Source organism: Podarcis melisellensis, assembly GCF_964234715.1.
Source record: "Podarcis melisellensis genome assembly, chromosome: 5".
Classification (NCBI taxonomy): Eukaryota; Metazoa; Chordata; class Lepidosauria; order Squamata; family Lacertidae; genus Podarcis; species Podarcis melisellensis.
In genome coordinates, this window is record NC_138537.1 from 24077351 (window position 1) to 24099847 (window position 22497).

Sequence of the window (22497 nt, forward strand, 5' to 3'; positions counted from 1 at the left end):
CTGTTCCCACAGTGCTTTTAACCAAATGCCTACAGGAAGCCTGCAAACAAGACATGAGTGCAACAGCACTCTGCCACAACTGGTATTCAGAGACACACTGCCCCCAGCAGTGGAGATAAAAACATGTTAAACCTATATTAAAACATAACATCAATATATTTATTTCTATATAACTTTTGCATGCCCTTCACACAGTCTTTGCAGTCCTCCCTTGTATTTTGATTTTCACATTTAGTATTGCCATTTTGCACGCACGCACACCCAGACACTTTGGTCACGTGCCTTTGGCCGAGGGCCTTCTGGCGGTTCCCTCATTGCGAGAAGTGAGGTTACAGGGAACCAGCCAGAGGGCCTTCTCGGTAGTGGCGCCCGCCCTGTGGAACGCCCTCCCACCAGATGTCAAAGAGAAAAACACCTACCAGACTTTTAGAAGACATCTGAATGCAGCCCTGTTTAGGGAAGCTTTTAATGTTTAATAGACTATTGGATTTTAATATTCTGTTGGAAGCCACCCAGAGTGGCTGGAAAACCCAGCCAGATGGGTGGGGTGTAAATAAATTATTATTATTATTATTATTATTATTATTATTATTATTATTATTATTATTTTACAAGCGACCCTTTTCGCACCACTTAGCTCCCAGCAGGAAATGACTCACTGGAGAGCCAGTGTGGTGTAATGGTTAAGAGCGGTAGTCTCGTAACCTTGGGAACCGGGTTCGCGTCTCCGCTCCTCCACATGCAGCTGCTGGGTGACCTTGGGCCAGTCACACTTCTTTGAAGTCTCTCAGCCCCCCTCACCTCACAGAGTGTCTGTTGTGGGGGAGGAAGGGAAAGGAGATTGTTAGCCACTTTGAGACTCCTTAAAGGGAGTGAAAGGCGGGATATCAAATCCAAACGCCTCTTCTTCTTCTGCCTTACATTTTGGGAACAAGATGGCAGTCCTCCCTGCAGGGCCTATGATATGAGAATCACTGAGTAGAATGGAGGTTATGACGTCACCTAGTGCAACTCCTTGCTCAATGTGGGATCTGCAAAGCAGGATGTAACTACAGTACCATCCATCCTCTGCTTCAATACGCTGCCAGAGAGAGGTCCACCAAGGGAGTCCAATGGAATTTATTTACTGTATAGGAAAATTTTCTGGATGATGAACTTCCCTGTTATTTCTGCCCTTCGTGCCCTCTGAAGCATCAAGGAACGAGTCCGGTCTCTTTTCTGCATGGCTGTCCTTCAAATACTTGAAGACAGCCATCATGTCTCCCTTTGATCTTCCCTAGGCAAAACATACCCAGCCATTTGAGCCATTCATAGGACTTGCAAAAGCCCCTTTAGGAACAGGCAAATGATGCTCAGTGTATTAGCATGTCCTCGTGTTTCTCCATGTATGTATTATTTTCCTGGCAGCAACTGCTCATGCTACATCAGGAGTCACTTCATATGGTTCTCCCAGGTTTTTAGCCTTCTTCAGCACTGTCATGGGGAACTGCTTTCCAAATGGAGGAAAGGCTCAGAATTCCTACTTTATACTTCATGTAAGACGCCCAGCTGACCAAAAGCAGCCAGAGCCTGTGCCTTTAATGGCAGCTTGATCTGCAATAATCACAGCAACAGCCATGAGATAAATATAATCTGATCAAGCAGCTGTTAACCGCACAGGAGCAGAGACCATTAGAATGTTGACAACCCTCTCTGTGTCTGTTTTTTTTTGGCATGTCTGTATTTGTACTCTGCTTACCTCTATGCTCAAACTGGTTTACACCATAGACAGCACACAAGCAATCTATTTAAACATTTCCATCTTCTTTTATCATTGAGTGGTGGTTGCTTTTCAAGTAATCCATTTCCCTGTGTAGATTGCTGCTACCTGAGCTGAACACAGTGTGTTTTGAAATTCTATTCATTTAAATATATCAAACTAGTAAGCATCTACGTAAATGGAACAAATGTTGACAGAATGGATGTATATTTCAGAAAGTGCGGCAAAATAGTTGGCCACAAAGCTCAACAGCAACTCCTCTACATTTTGAATCATCTATATATGCCATATACCGGTAAACTTCAAACAGGTAGAATTACTATCCGCGTCCTGGAGTTTCATATACAGTGGTGCCTCGCAAGACGAAATTAATTCGTTCCGCAAGTCTCTTCGTCTTGCGAGTTTTTCGTCTTGCGATGCACGGTTTTCCATAGGAATGCATTGAAAATCAATTAATGCGTTCCTATGGAAAAAGCCTTCCCCCGACCTCTTCTGGCGGGCGGCATTTTAAAATCGCCCGGGACAGCGGAGGACTTCTCCGCTGTCCGGGGCGATTTAAAAGCCCCTGGGAAGGCAGGCAGGGGGGACAAAGGCTTTCCCGCCCGGCCGCCCGGCTTCGGGACATCGTTCCGATGCCGGGCGGCTGGGGGAGGCTTTCCTGCCCCACCGCCCGGCATCGGGACGATGCCCCGAAGCCGGGCGGCTGGGGGAGGCTTTCCTGCCCCACCGCCCGGCATCGGGACGATGCCCCGAAGCCGGGCGGCTGGGGGAGGCTTTCCCGCCCGGCCGCCTGGCTTCGGGACATCGTTCCGATGCCGGGCGGCTGGGGGAGGCGTTCCTGCCCCACCGCCCGGCATCGGGACGATGCCCCGAAGCCGGGCGGCTGGGGGAGGCGTTCCTGCCCCACCGCCCGGCATCGGGATGATGCCCCGAAGCCGGGCGGGGGGGGAGGCTTTCCCGCCCGGCCGCCCGGCTTCGGGACATCGTTCCGATGCCGGGCGGCTGGGGGAGGCGTTCCTGCCCCACCGCCCGGCATCGGGACGATGCCCCGAAGCCGGGCGGCGGGGGGAGGCTTCAAAAGCCGTCCGGGGGCTTTTAAATCGCCCCGGACAGTCCCGGGGCGATTTAAAAGCCCCCGGTTAGGCAGGCAGGGGGGGCAAAAGTCTTTGCCCCCCCTGCCTGCCTTCAAAAGCCGTCCGGGATAGCGGGAAGCGCTTCCCTGCTATCCCGGACGCTTTTAAAATGCTGGCGGTGGGGAGCAAAGCCTTTCGCCCCCGCCGGCCTTCCTGGACCTCTTCTGAAGTCCGGAGGGGGGGAAAAGGCTTTGCTCCCCACCGCCAGCATTTAAAAAAAGGTCCCCGAGATTTCCCTATGGGCTTTCGTCTTGCGATGCAAGCCCATAGGGAAAATCGTCTAGCGAAGCGTCGCAAAAACCGAAAAACCCTTTCGTCTTGCGGGTTTTTCGTCTTGCGAGGCATTCGTCTAGCGGGGCACCACTGTAACAAAATTAAACAGCAATAACGCAACACAAAGTTAGGTTTGCTATGGTAGCTGAAACCAGGGAAGGCTATACCACTGAATTTTGAAATAAAAGAATGCATTAAATTAAGCATAAACCTGCGGAGGAAAGGAATAGATTTCTGGAGTGAAATGCAAAAATGGTTTTAGTGGACAAATGGCACAAATTAAAATTAACTAAGAAATGTATATTTTTTTCTAGTTTTCTTCCAATGTTTGTAACGATTAGCACATTTAACTTTCCAGGCCATCTGTTGCCACCCCATATTGTCCTTACACATTTTTACCCAAATCCCAGTTGTTAACAATTAAAGGGCAATAATTCATTAACCGTGCAATCCAAGAAATGTCAGTCCCATTGAATTAATACTACTATGAAACAATATATTTCCAGAGGAATCCCATTACCTCACATATCCATCACATATGGATGTCAGTCCCTTCCATGCCACTCTCAGCATATATTCCTGGAATTAGAGTAGATCTTGACAAATATATTAAAAAGGCAAAACGTTAAATTAATGTTCCTTTAAGTAAACCCAAAATGAACAAGCAGCTCATTCCATATAACTCTCCAACCATCTCCAAAAAATTCAAAAACTCATTCATGTAAGTTCTTTGCATGAAAAACAGCACCCATCTACTCGGGGGGGGGGGGGGAATTCCACTAAATTCACATTTAGAGGCGAACCTTATATGGGAACCGGTATAATGCAATCCTTCAACATTCACACTTTTCTGAATTTTACAATGCAGTTCTCCAGCCAAGTAATGTGTACAAAAAGGCTTACACTAAGTTAGAATATGCATAAAACTGCATTATATTCGGTTAAATTGATTTGCAGATATATATACACGCAGCATACAAACATTACAAGAAATTTGCACCAAACCAGCTTTTTTTATTTAAAAAAATGCAATCCGAAAAATGAGAAATTGAGAGAATCTGACACTGACAGTTTTGTCCCACCCTAGTGGGACAATGAAAGGGAGAATAAAAATACAACTATTCACTTCAATATTTCTTTTACCAAGGCAGGGTTCATGCCTTTATTTCCAAAACCTTTCCTAGTGCTGCAATTTGGACAAGAGCCATTTAATTTCTAAACCAGAAGGAGAGCTCCTGTTCTTTGGTAATCCAGGAAACTGAGCCAAGGCAGTTCTCCTTTCCAAGTGTCACTATCACTAGGTAATTTTGCCTGTGACTACTTTCGGTCTATTGGAAGCTATGGAAAACAGAACAACACTGCAGCAGGTCAAAAGATGGGTAGATTCCAAGTTGAGTTACATAGAAATACTGCAGGAAGAAGTTAAGAAGAGTCAACTAGTAAGTACGAAAAGTATTTGCTTTATTTTTTTGCCAAAAGAAAACAATCCTTTCTTGCTGGGAGTTGAGTTTGAATTGTTTTGGGCTGTGTCATGCACCATGGACGACAAAAGCAATGCTTTAAAAAAAACACACGTTGCATTGAGGGTGACTCTGAAGTAACATCAACCTCTCAGTCCAGGACACCTCCCTGCATTTACCTGGAAGTAAGTCTCACTGGTTTCAGTGGAATTCACTTATAAGGAAATATGCTTACTAACACAACAGGTATCAAATGGCTAACTTTGTAAGCTGTAGTCTCTGCAAACCTACTGGCACTTGTTCCCTTTAAACACTTTGCACTGTTTTCAAATGATGTATTAACTTATGTGCACCGAAAAGAGAGTTATATTCTTGACAGACTGGTTTGAAACAATACTGAAACCTTTCATCTCCTTGCAGATACAAACTATGTTATGGGATGGGGTTTTGTGCAGTTCCTTCGTTTTAGGAGAATGTTTGCTACAAAAAAAAGTCAGAAAAGGTGGAGCCTGATACGAATGTGTTTAGGGATATGCCGTACAGCTTGGTTTGTGTTTGTTTATATTGTTTATATAGAAGTGCCAAGACCACAAATCGGAGGACGACAAAGAGGACGCAGCTGCAGCGTCGCAAATGACAAACCCCCTAAAGCAAAGCCGTTTCCCATCCAATATTCTTTATTCGATTCCCAAAGCTCTCATCGTCTCATCGAACCTCGGAGGGAGGCCCATCTCACTGGAAATGGCAGTGGTAAGCGGACCTTGTCAATTAAGTATGAGATGAAACTTAATCTCGCCAGAATTAAAGAGACACAGAAATCTTATCCAGGAGCACTGTTGGAATCAAGGCTGCAGTTGGCTGCTGTCAGAAATAATTTAAAAGGGATATAGTGGGGATTGGCTGTTTGGAATGGTTTTCAAGGCTGCTACTGGCCCCTGAATGTACACAACAGATCCTGCACTAGGTATTAAGCAATACAGATATGATGTGATATTTAACTTCCTTGTTCCAATTCTACTGGTGGCTCCCTGTGTTGTATCCAGGGCTAGAGGAGAAATTCAAGCCCTAAACAACAGTGTCAGAGAGCCAGTCGAGTGCTGCCTCTGAAAATGGCTCCATTTCTGAATAGCCATTGATCGATAGACCTCCTGACAGATAACTCTCCACAAATTTATCTAATTCCTTCTTAAAGCCATCCAAGCTGGTTGCCATCGCTGCATCTTGTGGCAGCAAATCCCATTAATAAATTTTGTTTTGCGTGAAGAAGTACTTACTTTGATCTGCCCCAAAACGGCTGCCAGTTAATTTAGTCGGGTGACCTAGAGTTCTGGTTTTATCAGAAGTCATCACTTTCTTCACAACTGTTTAGGTGAGCTGTAGTAGAAAACCTGTCCCAAGCAATTTTTTATTAAGAAGCACTAAACATTCTCCTTGATTATGTTTTCCTCAAAACACATTGGGAACCATTTATGCAGCCATCTTTTGTGCAAAATGGGTGTGGGTGTTATTATTATTCTGTCTATTTATTTATTTACTTACTGGTTACAACTTGGTAACCAGTTGTTGGTTACCAAGTGACTTGCATTTAAAAACATAGACACCAATACATTATACCATAAAAGAAAAAAGAAAGAAAAATCATATAAAAAAATAAAAGTATGCTTATAGTTCAAATTATAGTATGTTTATAGTTCATATCTCTCCATAGTTGTCCTTTCTGTAAATTGAAATGTCCCAAATACATTAATATTAACAATGCTTCAACTATACATTGGAGGTTCATGAGCTGCAGTGAGATGATTTGTGAAAAGCTTGCAGGACATGCAAGTATATTTCTACTACTTGCCCCTGCACTTGATTCATATATTTTTCCTCACCACTGATGATGGAGACTGAGGACATTTTGACCAGGGCCAGATTATCAAGTAAGTTAACAAGACCCTGCCTGGAGGCTATGATTCTCATATTGCACCACTGGCTTTGACAATTACAGATAGGTAGCCGTGTTGGTCTGCCATAGTCAAAACAAAAAAAATTCCTTCCAGTAGCACCTTAAAGACCAACTAAGTTAGTTCTTTGTATGAGCTTTCGTGTGCATGCGCACTTCTTCAGATACACTGAAACAGAAGTTTTGAGACCCTTCTATATAGTGAGAAGGTGGGGAGGGGTATTACTCAGAAGGGTGGTGGGAATGGGTGATGGGCAGATAGCTGTGATGAGCCTGTTGACGACTCTTAACGACTGCAATAGGTATTACAGGAAAAAGCATGGGGTGAGAAGGTGAAAAGTGGCTTTGTCATGTATAATGAGATAAGAATCCAATGTCTTTGTTCAGGCCAGGTTTCTCCATGGTTTTAAGTTTGGTGATAAGTTGCAATTCAGCAGCTTCTCTTTCCAGTCTATTTCATAAATCGGACATCAGGAATCACAAGACAGAGAAACCAGTAGGAGAACACTTCAATCTCCCAGGACATTCTATACAAGATCTCAAAGTAGCTGTTTTACTACAAAGGAATTTCAGAAATAGACCTTCTCACTATATAGAAGGGTCTCGAAACTTCTGTTTCAGTGTATCTGAAGAAGTGTGCATGCACACGAAAGCTCATACCAAGAACTAACTTAGTTGGTCTTTAAGGTGCTACTGGAAGGAATTTTTTTTGTTTTGGCTTTGACAATGAAACTGTAAAGATGGTTTCAGAATATGAATTTATGTGCTCTGATTTGTAGTACAAATACAATTTCAGGTGATCTGCCAAGAACCACAGTGATTTTCATGTCATCCATGGAGAAAGGGGTGGCATTTAAGAACAGTCGCCTTAACTGTTCCTCATTCGGAAAGTGGTCCAGTTCCCTGATCATTGTGGTAAATGCCTGTTTCGTTCAGAGGAAGCCAAGAATATTAGCTTTCTTTTAATAAAGTCCATATCTTTGTTTCTGTTTAATTCTTACCATTTCAAGGGACTACGGAGGATGTTATTTGGAAGCACATATCAAGTCTTCAGCTATGAATGGAAAAGAGCATATTTCAGATTCCACGAGCCTTATACTGATTTGGCCTACGCACTGGAGACAGATAAGGTAATAATACCTGGCAGCCATTTTTATACTGGTAAGTGCTCAGCATGGATCAGGCCAATCCCAGCCCAGTCATGTGCTCCCTGGATCTTCAAGGGCAAAATCACAACATATCTGCTTCAGTTGACCCCTGTCTAAAGTGGCTATTGGCGTCACCTCCTTTGCAGAATGGTGATAATGTCAGTGGATTGTAAACCCCTTTCCTTATCAAGGGAGTTATACCAGGTATCAAACAGAAGTGACATAGAGCTGGTTTACACAGCAGCATATGACTTGCACCCCCTCCATACGAACAGAAGCTTCCAATTGCCTAAAACAGCTATATGCTCTGAAAGTTGCCATAGAGGGCCCCAACCTAGCCTTAATACAGCTGCCCTGCTGTATTAAGCCCAGTCCTTGGTCTCTTGTAGGCATTGCAAGAAAGGGGGAGGGATGCCCAACACATTTAAACCACACATCATACTTGAATTATACCACAACAATCAGTAGCAGCCAGTGTCTGTCACAAGGTGGGGCTGCCCTCCCGACAGAAGCGTTGTTGCTGCTTACCTGGACAGGTCTGAGCCAAGGTGCTGGCAAGGTTGGGGTTGCATGGATAGGACCGCCACGACTGATCTGGCACTCCCATCAGTACATCACATGGCCCTAACCATGGTTGGCAAACTAAAGTCCGCGGGCTGGATCAGGGCCAATTGCCTTATAAATCTGGCTCGCAAATGGTCTGGGAATTGCTGCGTGGATTGTCAGCAGGTGGATCGCCAGTGCGCACGTTCTTTCCCTCTCCCTCACACGGCGGCGCTGCTGCCGCTGCTGCCTCCTTTCCTCCTCCTGGCTTCTCCCCACCCTGCCTAGAGGAGGAAGGGGGCTGGGCTTTGTTGGTGCCAGCCCCTCTCCAGAGCCCTTTTGTGCGCCACTCATCATCCCTCTGCCGCAGCTGCCAGTCCCTGCTGCTCACAAAACACAGGAGCCACGGTTGGCTGAGCGCCCCTCTCAAGTGGCCGCCATTTAAAGCAGACCCTCTTCGGAAACCTTTCATGTGCTGTTCACCATCCCTTGTTCATTCCCCCCCCCCCCGCCGCCGCCGCCAAAAAATATAGTCTGGCCCCCAACAAGGTCTGACGGACAGTGGACCGGCACTCTGCTGAAAAAGTTTGAGGACCCCTGGCCCTGACCTTGCCATTGCTCTGCCTCCGTCCCATCCAGATAAACAGCAGTGATACAGGCATTGGGAGGGTCGCCCAATCACACGTGTTACTATTGGCATGAGTAAATGTATGTCGTAATTTACACAGCACTTAAAAGGTAAAGGTAACCCTGACCATTAGATCCAGTCGTGGATGACTCTAGGGTTGCAGTGCTCATCTCACTCTATAGGCCGAGGAAGCTGGCGTTTGTCCGCAGACAGCTTCCAGGTCATGTGGCCAGCATGACTAAGCCGCTTCTGGTGAACCAGAGCAGCGTACGGAAACACCATTTACCTTCCCGCCAGAGCAGTACCTATTTATCTACTTGCACTTTGTCGTGCTTTCTAACTGCAAGGTGGGCAGGAGCAGGGACCGAGCAATGGGAGCTCACCCCGTCGCGGGGATTTGAACCGCCGACCTTCTGATCAGCAAGCCCTAGGCTCTATGGTTTAGACCAGTGTTTCCCAACCTTGGGCCTCCAGCTGTTTTTGAACTACAATTCCCATCATCCCTGACCACTGGTCTTGCTAGCTAGGGATGATGGGAGTTGTAGGCCAAAAGCATCTGGAGGCCCAAGGTTGGGAAACACTGGTTTAGACCACAGTGCCACCCGCTTACGCTGTGTAAATACTTTCTTTCAGGGAGGAGCAGTAGCTGTTCAGATGGCTGTTCAAGTGAACATCATTAAATACTTGTTGTTTGTACAAAATAAAGAAGAAAATATGCACCTACAAAGGTAAGGATGGGCCGGAGAGATATTTGCTTAAGCTGCATGGGTTTTGGGGGTCCAGAAGGTGGGTTCCCAGACCACCTCCCATATGTGGCCCAGTGAGTCTAGCTGTAGATTCACAGTGCCTCCCAATGCCTGAAAGCCAAGGAGCTGTTTTGTAGTCTTTCACAGGGAGATACTGTGGAACGCAAGCTGGTGTTGGATTCCAACCCCTGTCAGCCCAAGCCAACATGGTCAGTGCTCAGGGATCATGGCAGCTGTACTCAGCGGTGCAGCTGGGAAATTTTTATGCTGTGGACTTATACCCTTACAGGGTAAGGGGTCTCTAGATCAGGCTTCCTCAACCTCGGCCCTCCAGATGTTTTGAGACTACAGTTCCCATCATCCCTGAGAGCCAGTGTGGTGTAGTGGTTAAGAGCGGTAGTCTTGTGATCTGGGGAACTGGGTTCGAGTCTCCGCTCCTCCACATGCAGCTGCTGGGTGACCTTGGGCTAGTCACACTTCTTTGAAGTCTCTCAGCCCCACTTACCTCACAGAGTGTTTGTTGTGGGGGAGGAAGGGAAAGGAGAATGTTAGCCGCTTTGAGACTCCTGAAGGGGAGTGAAAGGCGGGATATCAAATCCAAACTCTTCTTCTTCTTCCCTGACCACTGGTCCTGCTAGCTAGGGATTATGGGAGTTGTAGGCCAAAAACATCTGGAGGGCCGAGGGTCACATGTATTACGTTGGCTGTGAAGCCCTACATAAGAATAAAACAACAATGGTGCCACACCTCTGTGAGTCGTTGCAGAAGGCTCCACCAATAATTAGCATTAAACTGGAGAGCGTACTTCTCTTCTCAGCGTGCAGATATAAAACAGAAGCTCCAAGAGGGAGACATGGGTTGGATGAGAAATCCGAAAGAGGCACTGGAGAATGGAGAGACGCAGAATGCCTCTGCCTTCCCAACAGTGGGCAAGGAGAGCTGAAAATACTGCAAATATATTTCACACCTGGCAACCAATGCACCCATTGGGTTTCAGATAGTACATGGGTAGATGAGTTGAAAAAGCCCAGGACACAAATTTTCACATCCCTCTAGTGGTTATATGGTGGGTCATTTACCAGATGTAATGTATTTAGTGTTAACTCGATTCTGACCAAATTAAGCCTCCTGATGTATATTTTGCTCGATCAAATGGGGTCTGCTTTTGCTGCCCTGATGGTAAGCACATTTACTTAAGATTAAGCAGCCTTGTCTTGTAGAAAAGGATAATATACGTTCAAAGTAAAAATAATAAAATGAGCATCTACAGCAGGCATAGGCAAACTCTGGGCCTCCAGATGTTTGGGACTACAATTCCCATCATCCCTAACTAACAGGACCAGTGGTCAGGAAAGATGGGAATTATAGTCCCAAACATCTGGCGGGCCAGAGTTTCCCTATGTAAATCTGTTAGCCATGTAAATGCCTGGCTGCCCCACTGCTGACCTACAAAAAGGATGCTGCAGTGATGAGTGTCAGCCCTGGTGGGCTCTAGCATGGCCGTGCCCAGGTCTTGGACTGTTTGCTACTACATTTGTCACCTGCCACTCTCTGGGTGGTCATTGGGGTGGAATCCTGCACTGCAATGGCCTGGGTTTAGCCCTGAGGTCCAGCCCTAGATGCACCATTGTCAACAATGTCTTGGGGCTGACAGTTTTCCTGTTCCTGGACTATGGATTGCTAGCGTCTCTCTTTCACAGTCTCTTTTTCTATCTGTCTTTGCAGTTTATGTGAAATAAGCCAAAAAGAACAAGAAAAGGCTCTTGCAGCAGCCTTGGCTGATATTTTGTGGGTAGCAGGAGAAGGTCAGAAGGCTACTGTCTGCCTTGTCACCAGTGATACTTATTTTACTCCCAGTATAGACTACAAAGCGGATCACTTTACTGAAAGAGTAAGTAAGAGAAGCTATGCTTTAAAAGACACAATATTTGCAAGGGGGAATTGTTGGGTTTGATTCTATAAAACTAAGAAACAGAAAAACCCCAGAAACACGAGGACTGTTGTATGTTGTGGTAGAAACAACAAGCACATAAAGATCCACTTCGCAGCCAGAGACTGGCTGAGATGTGCTGGCCAAGAAAAACCAAAAGCATTGTGTGAATCGAGGTGCTATAATTCTTTCTTTTATTAGACGACATAAAGAGAACCAAGGAACTCCGAACACAGAGAAAATAAGTTAAATTTAGCATAGTTTATTGAGCTATCCTATGTGTGCAGTTAAATATCTTGAGGCCTGACCAGATGTTTCAGTGAAAGTAGATCAATAGAGTAGTATTTGGGATGGGTGCCACATGTAATGTGATCAAACTGGTCTGTAACACATTTGTCTGTGTGTGGAATCTCTGGGACGAAGATTTTCATATTCAAATCTCCCAAGCAGGCACAAGGTAAAACAGGTTTTGATGTATAGCTCAATGAAAATGTTGGCTCTGGGCTCATCCAGAGGACCTATTTATTGAGCATTCATCCAGATTTGCTTACACAAAGCTTATGCAGCTGAAATTCTACTCAGTCTTTACTGAGCATTTGTTAGTATTTGTTTGCAGGGAGATTATACAACAATGAGAATTCCTCCTGCATTCACCCTGACTTGGCTTCAGGGTCTTCATATGTCTTCCTGTTTATCATTTATTCATTCCAAACTTCTCAGTGCATTTCCCTGTTACTTTCCTAACCACGAAAAGATTATTTTTTCATTGTGCTTGGGCAACAGAGCACTTTTATTGTGAAAATCTAAATTTCCCAGAATGCACCCAAAACCCTCCCATAATATGGCACCCCTAGAATGTGGCAACTGTAGAAAAGGCAAATTAGGAAAGGATTTTTTTTTAATGCAACTACCAGCATTGTCATGCCTTTCTAGAAATCTATGGACCTACCACAATCGAAATCCTGTGTACGGTTCTGGTTGCCACATCCTAAAGAGAATATTGTGGGTCTGCAAGAGTGGAGGAAGGGGAGACCAGCTGGTACCCATTGGGACTGGTAGGTCGGAGGGCAGGGCAACAGGTAAAAGCAGAGCTGATGACAGGTGCAAACAGCTGATTATTGGTTTTGTCTCCATCCTCCTCCCTGTTGATTAAGGAGGAAGAAGCTTGAAATATACTCGGAGTCGAGAGTGGATTTCATGCTCTTTATTCAGCTCATAGTGGTGAGGAGGAATGGAAGTTCCCCCAGAATGTCTGCTTTATATACATTATTTACACAATGGGCCCCACATGATTGGCTAATTCCAGAATTCTCCTGTAGGCCAAACAGGTTGCGGATTCACTTCCACCTGGAGCTGGATTGGGTGGCTCCTGTGGACCAATCAGACTGCTGCATTCTGAATCCTATTCAACTCAGTACATAACAAAGCTGATAGGAAGTGTCTGGATTGGCTACTAGTATGGAGGCAGAGAGGTGCAGGCTGGCTAAGAGCAAGTTGAAGATGGAGGGGCAATGCGCCATTTGCCCTGCTAGACCAACCTGCACTAGGGGAAGCCGACATTATTAGGGGACTGAAGCAACTCTTTGAGGAAGTATGATGACTAGGGCATGAGTAAGAATGGAGAAAGTAAAAAGGGGGAAAGCTCCCTCTCTCGAGATACCAGACTCTGGAGTTATCCAATGAAGCTGAACAGTGGGAGATTCAGCAGACACAAAAGGAAGTACTGGCACCAAATTCGCTACCAGATGTAATGAACATCCATTTGGAACACCAGGGCTCTCCTTCTGTCATCCACCCCTCCTTCCCAACTTGCTGTAATTATTTGGAGCTCCAAGGCAGTCAGGGGAGGAGAAGAGATGACAGGACCTGGGAGGGGACAGGCAGGAGAAGTAAGGACTGCCTTGTCTCCTGCCACATTGGTATGTTTAATATTTCCCAGCTTTGAATATGGCTGCCTTGACCCTTATTCCTCCATCCAGCCATCCCTGCACCCCGCTCTATCTCTGGATGGCAAGCAGGTACTGCCTGGTTCTAATGCTTCATTATCTCTGTGCAGTAAGGGAGCTGGCGAGCACGGAGCCTTGGCTGAAAGCGAAGCAGTCAGAGTTGTCTTCACAGAGCTCATGTATATGGAAAAGTCTGTTCAAGACAGAATTAAATTTAGGCTAAACTGTGCTCGTGTGTAATAGAGATGAATGATGTGATTACTGCACCACCTGATCAGTTTTCCAAAATTTTATTCCTGTGTTGATGGAATTCTTAATGATCATTTTGCAGGTTCAGCTGTTTGACTTTTTTGAGAAGGAAACAGCTCAGCAGTTCCTCTGCGATCACATACACTGTGTAAGTTCGAGGGGGGGGGGATATGCAGCGTCTTTACAAATGTGTACTGGTGGCCAAGTTTTATGTGGCTTTTAACAGTACCTACAGGTAGAACTGCACACATGCCAGTTTGCTCATACCTTAGTGCACCACTGTGTTCAATGGGGATTATTTCATTTCATTTTTTCATTTCACTTTTAATTTGTATACCGTCCTTCTATTTCAAAGCACCCAAGGCGGTTTACAAGCTGAAGAAACAAAGAATGTACACCTTATAACAATCTAATCCAATACAAAAATGTGATAATAAAACATAACTTTAAAATAAGCAACTTGTATAAAATAAGGTAATATTCAACAATCCATTAGAATAGCATTAAATATCAGCATATAAAAATTAAATAAATCCACTCTTAACAATTATAATAAATAATTTCCAATCTGTAATCAATAAAAGAATGGCAAGTCACAGTGCATAAAATAATATAATAAATACAATACAAATCGAGAAGCAGAGACTGGAGGGTGAGGCAAGGCAGGTGGAAGAAGGCCTTGCCTGATGGAGTCTCTCCCCTCACAGTTCTAGATCCAAAGATTCAAAAATTGTTCAGAATCTTATTCTTCAGTAGATGTACTCTCAGATGACTGTAAATGGGGCTGCAGTCTTACTTGTCTTATTATGCGATGTTGTAAAATGGATCTATCTTTTGTTCTGATCCAGCTTTTGGCTAATAAACCTCGACTGCATTTTGAATTGCCTCGTGCATTTAGCACAATGTTCTTTTCCTCAGCTCAGTCACCACAGATAGGTACAGCAGGTGGGACCTGCAACAAACCATTACAGCGTGGCTGGCATGCTGCTGTTTAGGAAGCCAGTCGATGTCAGTATGCCTTTCAACTGATGTGCAGTGACTGGGCTCAATAACTGGTTCTGTCCCAACTCGGCTAGGCGACTGGAGCACTTTCAGAGACCTTCCAATCCTGGAAAGCAGGCCCCAGTGCTCTGGACCCACAAATGTGCAGTGAGCACCAGACTCATGCAGAGTATAAATAACACGGAAGCTAGCAGTGAAGCATAACTCCTTTTATTTCTAATAGCTGCTACAAACTAATGAACTACTGGCTTGCATGAGTGTTACATCTAGTCACTCAGCCATCTAGTCACTACATAGATAAGACTCTCTCCACACACAGAGTTAGGCAATCAGTCAGGAGTAGAAGAGCAGTTTACGCCCCCTCCTTTCTCAAAACATCGGATCAGGAGATTCTGTCAATGGGAGGGGTGAAAATAACAACAGTCCCTCCCTTCTACTCCCCCTGTTTTCTGTTCTCTTCCCCGCAATTTCAGCCAGCATTCCGTGGCCATTGAGCATGCTCAGTCCTTATCGGGCTTGGGCTTTTTTTTTCCTTTGCCTGTACATATTATCTGGACTGGGGTTCTGCACTTGGGTTCCCCTCCCCCTTTGCCTGTACATATTTTCTGCACTGAAAATCCTTGGGGGTTCTAGAAACCTAGAAACCTAGAAAGCTGCCTTATCCTGCGTCAGACCATTGCTCCATCAACACAGTATTGTCTACACTGATTGGCAGCAGCCCTCCAGGGTTCCAAGCAGGAGTCTTTTTCCCAGCCCTGCCTGGAGACCCCAGGGTTTGAACCCAGGACCTTCTGCATGCAACACAGGTGCTCTCCCACTTTTTATGGATCTTCTCAGTAGCTACTCGTATAAATAGGTTGTTGTTGTTGTTGTTGTTGTTGTTGTTGTGCACCCCCTCGGCTTGGTGCCCTGTGTGCACTGCTCTAAATCTGATGCTGACCTGAGTAACATTCATCCTTCTCTTCTAATCAGCTGAACTGTGAAGGAAGCCATGGAGTGATTCTATTTCTGTACAGCTTGCTTTTCTCAAGGACATTTGAAAGGTAACAAAAATGTTCCCCTGCTTTATCAATACAGTGGTACCTCGGGTTACATACGCTTCAGGTTACAGACTCCGTTAACCCAGAAATAGTGCTTCAGGTTAAGAACTTTGCTTCAGAATGAGAACAGAAATTGTGCTCCGGCAGCGCAACAGCAGCGGGAGGCCCCATTAGCTAAAGTGGTCTTCAGGTTAAGAACAGTTTCAGGTTAAGTACGGGCCTCCAGAACGAATTAAGTTCTTAACCCGAGGTACCACTATACCTAGATTTAAATTAAGCAATAAGTCACTGCGTCATCCTTTCTTTCTTCTTATCTTTTTTAAATTTAAGAATAGTTTATTTGCCACAGCATATATTTCAAACATGATGGTGTTTCCTGCTTGGCAGGGGGTTGGACTCGATGGCCCTTGTGGTCTCTTCCAACTCTATGATTCTATGATTCATAATAATAAAAACCATAAAATAACACGTCATGTGCTCCAACCTCATTAAAAGGAAGGGATACATTATATCTGCAACAATTTGAAAGGTTCAAATGTATACTTCAAGTATTCCAAACTATGTTACCCACCCCAAAAACTACTCCCCCATGTGCCTCACTAACTGTGTGTTCAATAAAATTGCCCCGTACTGCGTAGAAGTTAACGTTTTTCTTTTGGTCTCTTGCTACCTGCAGTTTCCATGTTAGCTCTTCCAACAAAGCTGTCTGCCAGACCGCTTCATACCACTTATCCATGGTCAACAGTTGCAATGTTTTTCATGTTCTGACTATGGTCGTTCTCGCCACAGTCAATAACTGGGTTATAAGGTCTTTATTTCTAATTCTTGGCGAGTCCTGCCTGTACAAATTAAGCAATGTCAGTCCTGGGGACATAGGAACTGTCTGCTTTGTAATCAAAGATATTTCTGCAAGGACATTTTCCCAGAATTTTTCTAATTTTGAACACTCCCACCACGTATGTCTGTTTGTCCCAATAGTGGGACACCCTCTCCAACACATAGGGGAGCTGTTGGGTTTTATATAAGTTAGACTTCTAGGTGTTAAATACCAGCAATTTGTGATTTTGAGGGCTCTTTCTCTTGTCATTGCCGAAATAATTTATACAGGGCTTTGATCCACAGTCCATTCCTTGCCTCTTCCTCAATTTCTAAATCCCAATTTGATTCCCACCATTATATTATTCTGGGGAGGGAAATATGCCTCTATAGTTGATATATACAGGGATGATATTAATCCTTTCATTGCTATATTTTCTTCTACTATTATTTTTTGTATGTGATTATTAATAATCTCCCCATTAAGTTGTTCTATAAAGTTATTATCATTATGGCAAATACCAGCAGGCAACTGCCCTCGTTGTGCAGGTGATGTCAGCAAAGCAGCTTCTTGGACACTAGTTTCTAAGATTTCCTGTTTTAAGGATCTACAGTTCCCAAGTCCCTGATCCCAGGGGTGGAGGAAGGGGGCGGTGGGGGCGAGCTGCCTCAGGTGTCACCACGGAGAGGGGTGACAAAATGGTGGGCGGCACTCACCGCGGGGCCTGCAGCGCGCCTGAGCCATGCAAGGCAAATCTAAAAAAATGTAGTATAAACTCCAACAACTGGGAAACACTGGCCTGCGAGTGCTCCAATTGGAGAACAGCCTCTACCAAAGGTGTCATGGACTTTGAAGACACGCGAAGTCAGGACAAAAAGGGAGAAACATGCTAAGAGGAAGGAACGCTTGGCAAACCCGCACCATGATCAACCCCCACCCAAAAACCTATGTCCCCACTGTGGAAGGACGTGTGGATCCAGAATTGCCTCCACAGTCACAGACTCACTGTTAAAACCGTGTTTATGGGAGACAACCTTACTCGGCTACGAGTGATCGAAGAAGAAGAAGAAGAAGAAGAAGAAGAAGAAGAAGAAGAAGAAGAAGAAGAAGAAGAAGAGAGGGTGACTGGAAATTACAGAGCAGCCAGCTTAATAAAGCATAGGGTTACTCTTGCAACATTATTGTTGTGTTTGAGTGGGCTGAACATCCTGCAATGTCTTATCAGCATTAGTAGTTGAAAAGCTGGGGTGTGTTTTGACTACAGTCGGCTTTATCGTCAAAGAATGCTGAATAAATTCCTTTTGACAGCCAAGGCCACGGAGGCCTAAACTTTGGACAACTGTAAGTCTGAGTATAGAGTGTAAGCTCCCCCCTCTGGATTATTCTGCAGTTACCATCTTCAATTCAACTAATTATTAGCTTATTTAGCTTATGTAGGTAGCAACTTAAAATTTTAAAGAGGTTTTCTCACCGCTGCTGTATTGCAGTCACCATCTTTGTAGTGTTACTTCAAAAAAAATATTTTGTCACCAGCGGCAGGGCAGCTGGACCCTTACAATGCTGGACTGGATGAATCCCAAGCAGGAATTAAGATTGCTGGAAGAAATATCAACAACCTCAGATATGCTGATGACACAACCTTGATGGCAGAAAGTGAGGATGAATTAAAGAACCTTTTAATGAGGGTGAAAGAGGAGAGCGCAAAATATGGTCTGAAGCTCAACATCAAAAAAAACGAAGATCACGGCCACTGGGCCTATCACCTCCTGGCAAATAGAAGGGGAAGAAATGGAGGCAGTGAGAGATTTTACTTTCTTGGGTTCCATGATCACTGCAGCTGGTGACAGCAGTCACGAAATTAAAAGACGCCTGCTTCTTGGGAGAAAAGCAATGACAAACCTAGACAGCATCTTAAAAAGCAGAGACATCACCTTGCCGACAAAGGTCCATATAGTTAAAGCTATGGTTTTCCCAGTAGTGATGTATGGAAGTGAGAGCTGGACCATAAAGAAGGCCGATCACCGAAGAATTCATGCTTTTGAATTATGGTGCTGGAGGAGACTCTTGAAAGTCCCATGGACTGCAAGAAGATCAAACCTATCCATTCTGAAGGAAATCAACCCTGAGTGCTCACTGGAAGGACAGATCGTGAAGCTGAGGCTCCAATACTTTGGCCACCTCATGAGAAGAGAAGACTCCCTGGAAAAGACCATGATGTTGGGAAAGATGGAGGACACAAGGAGATTGAGATGACAGAGGACGAGATGGTTGGACAGTGTTCTCAAAGCAACCAGCATGAGTTTGACCAAACTGCAGGAGGCAGTGAAAGACAGGAGTACCTGGCGTGCTCTGGTCCATGGGGTCACCAAGAGTCAGACCCGACTAAACGACTAAACAACAACAACAACAACCATAGCATAAAGTTTTAGAACGAAGTTGGTATAAGGCTCAAAACTTAAGGAGAAAGCACGAGGTGGTTCAAAGCAACAAAGTGAACATTTCTCACAAAGCCTTATTTCTGGAGGAGATATTAGAAGTTAATAGGATTGGGACACAATGGAGGAAAGACTGATGGAACAGAGAGATATAAACTCATTCATTTTGTGACCAGGCATGTTCAATCTACTGCAGGGGGTTGGACTAAATGACTCTTTGGGTCCCTTCCAACTCTACAATTCTACAATTGATATTTCTGTGCAACTCGCAAGCATTGGATCTGTCATTCTTACTGTGCAGCATACTCATGCAGTCTTTCATTTGGCAGTGGTTTTGGGGGGACCACGTATAAAATCATGCCTACTCAAGAGGATCTGCTTTAATAGTACTGGATATGATGTTGACCTCAACTCTTGGTAAAGCAAAGTGTGCCTGCGTGCCTTCTTTCTTGTTTTCTTCTGTCAGGCAGGGTGGAGACTAGCAAACAGGCGGGCTGGTGCTGCCCACACCATTTAATTGAAAGTCCAAATTGGCCTATGGGCCCTGAAAAGGATTCGTGGCCTCTGCTCTAACCACTACACCACACTGATTGTCAAACCCATCCTGTGCTGTGGGAACACTATGAGAACATCATCCATTGCTTCCCTGCCCTCCCACAACAGCTGGGTATAGCATATTCAAATGCACCCCTGTAGTCATCCTGGGATAGTTCAGTTGGTAGAGCATGAGGCTCTTAATCGCTGGATCGTGGGTTCGTGCTCCATGTTGGGTGAAAGATTTCTGCATTGCAGGGGGTTGGACTAGATGACCCCTTGTAGCCCCTTCCAACTCTACAATTCTATCATTCTATGATCCCTGCTCCTCCATCCCTGAGACTGTAAGGTTGTGTCCAAAGTTGTCCAAGCGGGTGGAAAGCTCATGCATGATATCTCCCCCACCTGCACCTCAAAAAAGCCTCTCCAGATTTTCAGGGGGACCTACAAAACTTTGGGGCTGGTGTCTTACGGGGCTGCAACGGGAGAGGGGAGTCCACCTGAAATCGGAGTCTGGCGTTCTGTTAGCAAAACTCTGACAAGCAGGTTGACAGTGAAGAGTGACTCACGGCACTGAGCAACAATAGGGAACGCTAATTTTGTCTTTGTGCTTTGGTTGGGTAGGCTGCAAAAAGACCTTGACTGTACCACAACTCATCTGTTGCAATGCAGGCTTGGAAGCTTCATCTGCAGACAAGTAGGTGTACCGGGGAGGGGGCAGCTGTGGCTCGTGGGGGTGGGTGGGTGCAAGCTGCCGTGTTCTCCCAGCAGTGGCATCGTGCTCCTTGGGATGGAGATGGGCTCAGAGGGAGGCTGTGGTGGGGCAGTCAGGGTGGCAGTGGTCCTGCGAGGCTGCCACTGCTGCTAACCCAGGGCTCTGCCTTTTTTGTGTTTTTTTTTTAGAAAATCTTTATTAATTTTCACATAGACAAATATACACAAGTTACATAACATATAAAACAGAAAATGATACAAATGAATAGAAACGATGAAATAAGAAAAGATAAACAAACAAACATAAACAAATACGATATGCTACACTTACATAACAGATTAAAATGTATAACTTCCAATAATTCTCATTATACTACTTATATTATCTGTATTCCTTGCACAGATTCATATTATTTTTTTGTATATATATATATATATATTTGCTTTCGTAGATTTTCACGGGTACAGGAATGCAGGTTTTGGTGTCCTCGGGTGTCTTCCCGTGTAAAAGTTGGGATGTCTAGGCGACGTTTCGACGAGGTCTCACTCGTCATCTTCAGGCTGGTGCTTTCGGCTTCTTGTTACTGGAACAGAGCAGGATCTCAGTGTTTGAGTTCCTATAAATACTGTTGAGGGGGTGTGGTGTATAGCCTCCAATGTTCTGGGCAGAGAGGAAGTTCCCAGGCTAGTGTGCCTTTTCTTCTTTTGTTCCTTAATTACTTGAGGGATATCTTGAGTGATTTCTTGAGTGATATCCTGAGTACCACTTAGGTGGGTCATTAGGGTCATCAACCACACCAGACCCAAACCCAGACCCTCTCCACAGATAAATTACAGACACCATCCAGTAGCCAAACCATGGTGGCACCTCCGGATGCTGCACCCCCCTGCAATCCCTACACAGATCTGGCTGACACAGGCCACAAAACCACAGCTCGCCCCTATACACGAAGCCAAGCCAGAGCACAACTAAGTGCAGTACAGCCATCTTCTCAGAAAAACTCTTCACAAAGTTCAAGAGGTCAAGACACAAAGACTTTAGCAACTAATCCACACCTAATGACCCACCTAAGTGGTACTCAGGATATCACTCAAGAAATCACTCAAGATATCCCTCAAGTAATTAAGGAACAAAAGAAGAAAAGGCACACTAGCCTGGGAACTTCCTCTCTGCCCAGAACATTGGAGGCTATACACCACACCCCCTCAACAGTATTTATAGGAACTCAAACACTGAGATCCTGCTCTGTTCCAGTAACAAGAAGCCGAAAGCACCAGCCTGAAGATGACGAGTGAGACCTCGTCGAAACGTCGCCTAGACATCCCAACTTTTACACGGGAAGACACCCGAGGACACCAAAACCTGCATATATATATATATATATATATATATATATATATATATATATATATATATATATATATATTTGCTTTCGTAGATTTTCACGGGTACAGGAATGCAGGTTTTGGTGTCCTCGGGTGTCTTCCCGTGTAAAAGTTGGGGTGTCTAGGCGACGTTTCGACGAGGTCTCACTCGTCATCTTCAGGCTGGTGCTTTCGGCTTCTTGTTACTGGAACAGAGCAGGATCTCAGTGTTTGAGTTCCTATAAATACTGTTGAGGGGGTGTGGTGTATAGCCTCCAATGATATATATATATAATCCACTATTATATTTCATGTAATTCTTGGTTAACAGTATCACATTTCTGCAAGTATCTTATTGTTCGTACAATACGTTTTTAAAAATTCTTTGAATATTTTCCATTCCCTATAAACCTTCTGGTTTGACACTCCTCTAATTTTTCCAGTCAACTTTGCTAGTTGCAGGTATTCTATGATAAGAATTTGCCACTCTGTAATCGTTGGTAAGATTTCGTTCTTCCAATTTCTTCCCACTATTATTCTGCTAACCCTGCTAACCTTGCCACTGTCACTGTGGGAACACCACGGGCTGCATCTCCCTGCACAAGGCATCACTATTGGACTTTATTTTGTTTAAGTAATGTTGTGAAGGCTGTGTGCCACCCCCAGTCTTTGCCTAGCAGCAGAAGTGGAGCTAGCTGCTCTGACACCCAGAGCAACGTGACCTGGGGCGGGGCTAGTGTCCCAGGGGGTGGAGCAAGCATCCCAGGTGTGTGCCGCCCACGGCAAGCGTCCCAGGGGGCAGCTGCAATGTCACCCCCTCCCAAGGA

The 22497-nt window shown here is 44.9% G+C and overlaps 1 protein-coding gene and 1 long non-coding RNA gene across 2 annotated transcripts in view; one reads left to right on the plus strand and one right to left on the minus strand.

Moving 5' to 3' along the window:
* The window catches only part of LOC309370057, a 36667-nt gene extending 30700 nt beyond the window's left edge, over window positions 1–5967 (minus strand). Inside the window, exon 1 of the long non-coding RNA XR_014168398.1 lies at window positions 5900–5967. This is a non-coding gene — a long non-coding RNA (uncharacterized lncRNA). The remainder of the gene's footprint in view (window positions 1–5899) is intronic.
* Window positions 1–22497, plus strand: part of MINDY4B (MINDY family member 4B) — a 36823-nt gene that overhangs the window by 10042 nt on the left and 4284 nt on the right. The window contains exons 4-10 of the mRNA XM_081911456.1: window positions 5202–5375; window positions 7584–7703; window positions 9526–9620; window positions 11364–11529; window positions 13846–13911; window positions 15738–15808; window positions 20216–20288. Coding sequence (XP_081767582.1) covers window positions 5202–5375; window positions 7584–7703; window positions 9526–9620; window positions 11364–11529; window positions 13846–13911; window positions 15738–15808; window positions 20216–20288 — 765 coding nt within the window. The remainder of the gene's footprint in view (window positions 1–5201; window positions 5376–7583; window positions 7704–9525; window positions 9621–11363; window positions 11530–13845; window positions 13912–15737; window positions 15809–20215; window positions 20289–22497) is intronic.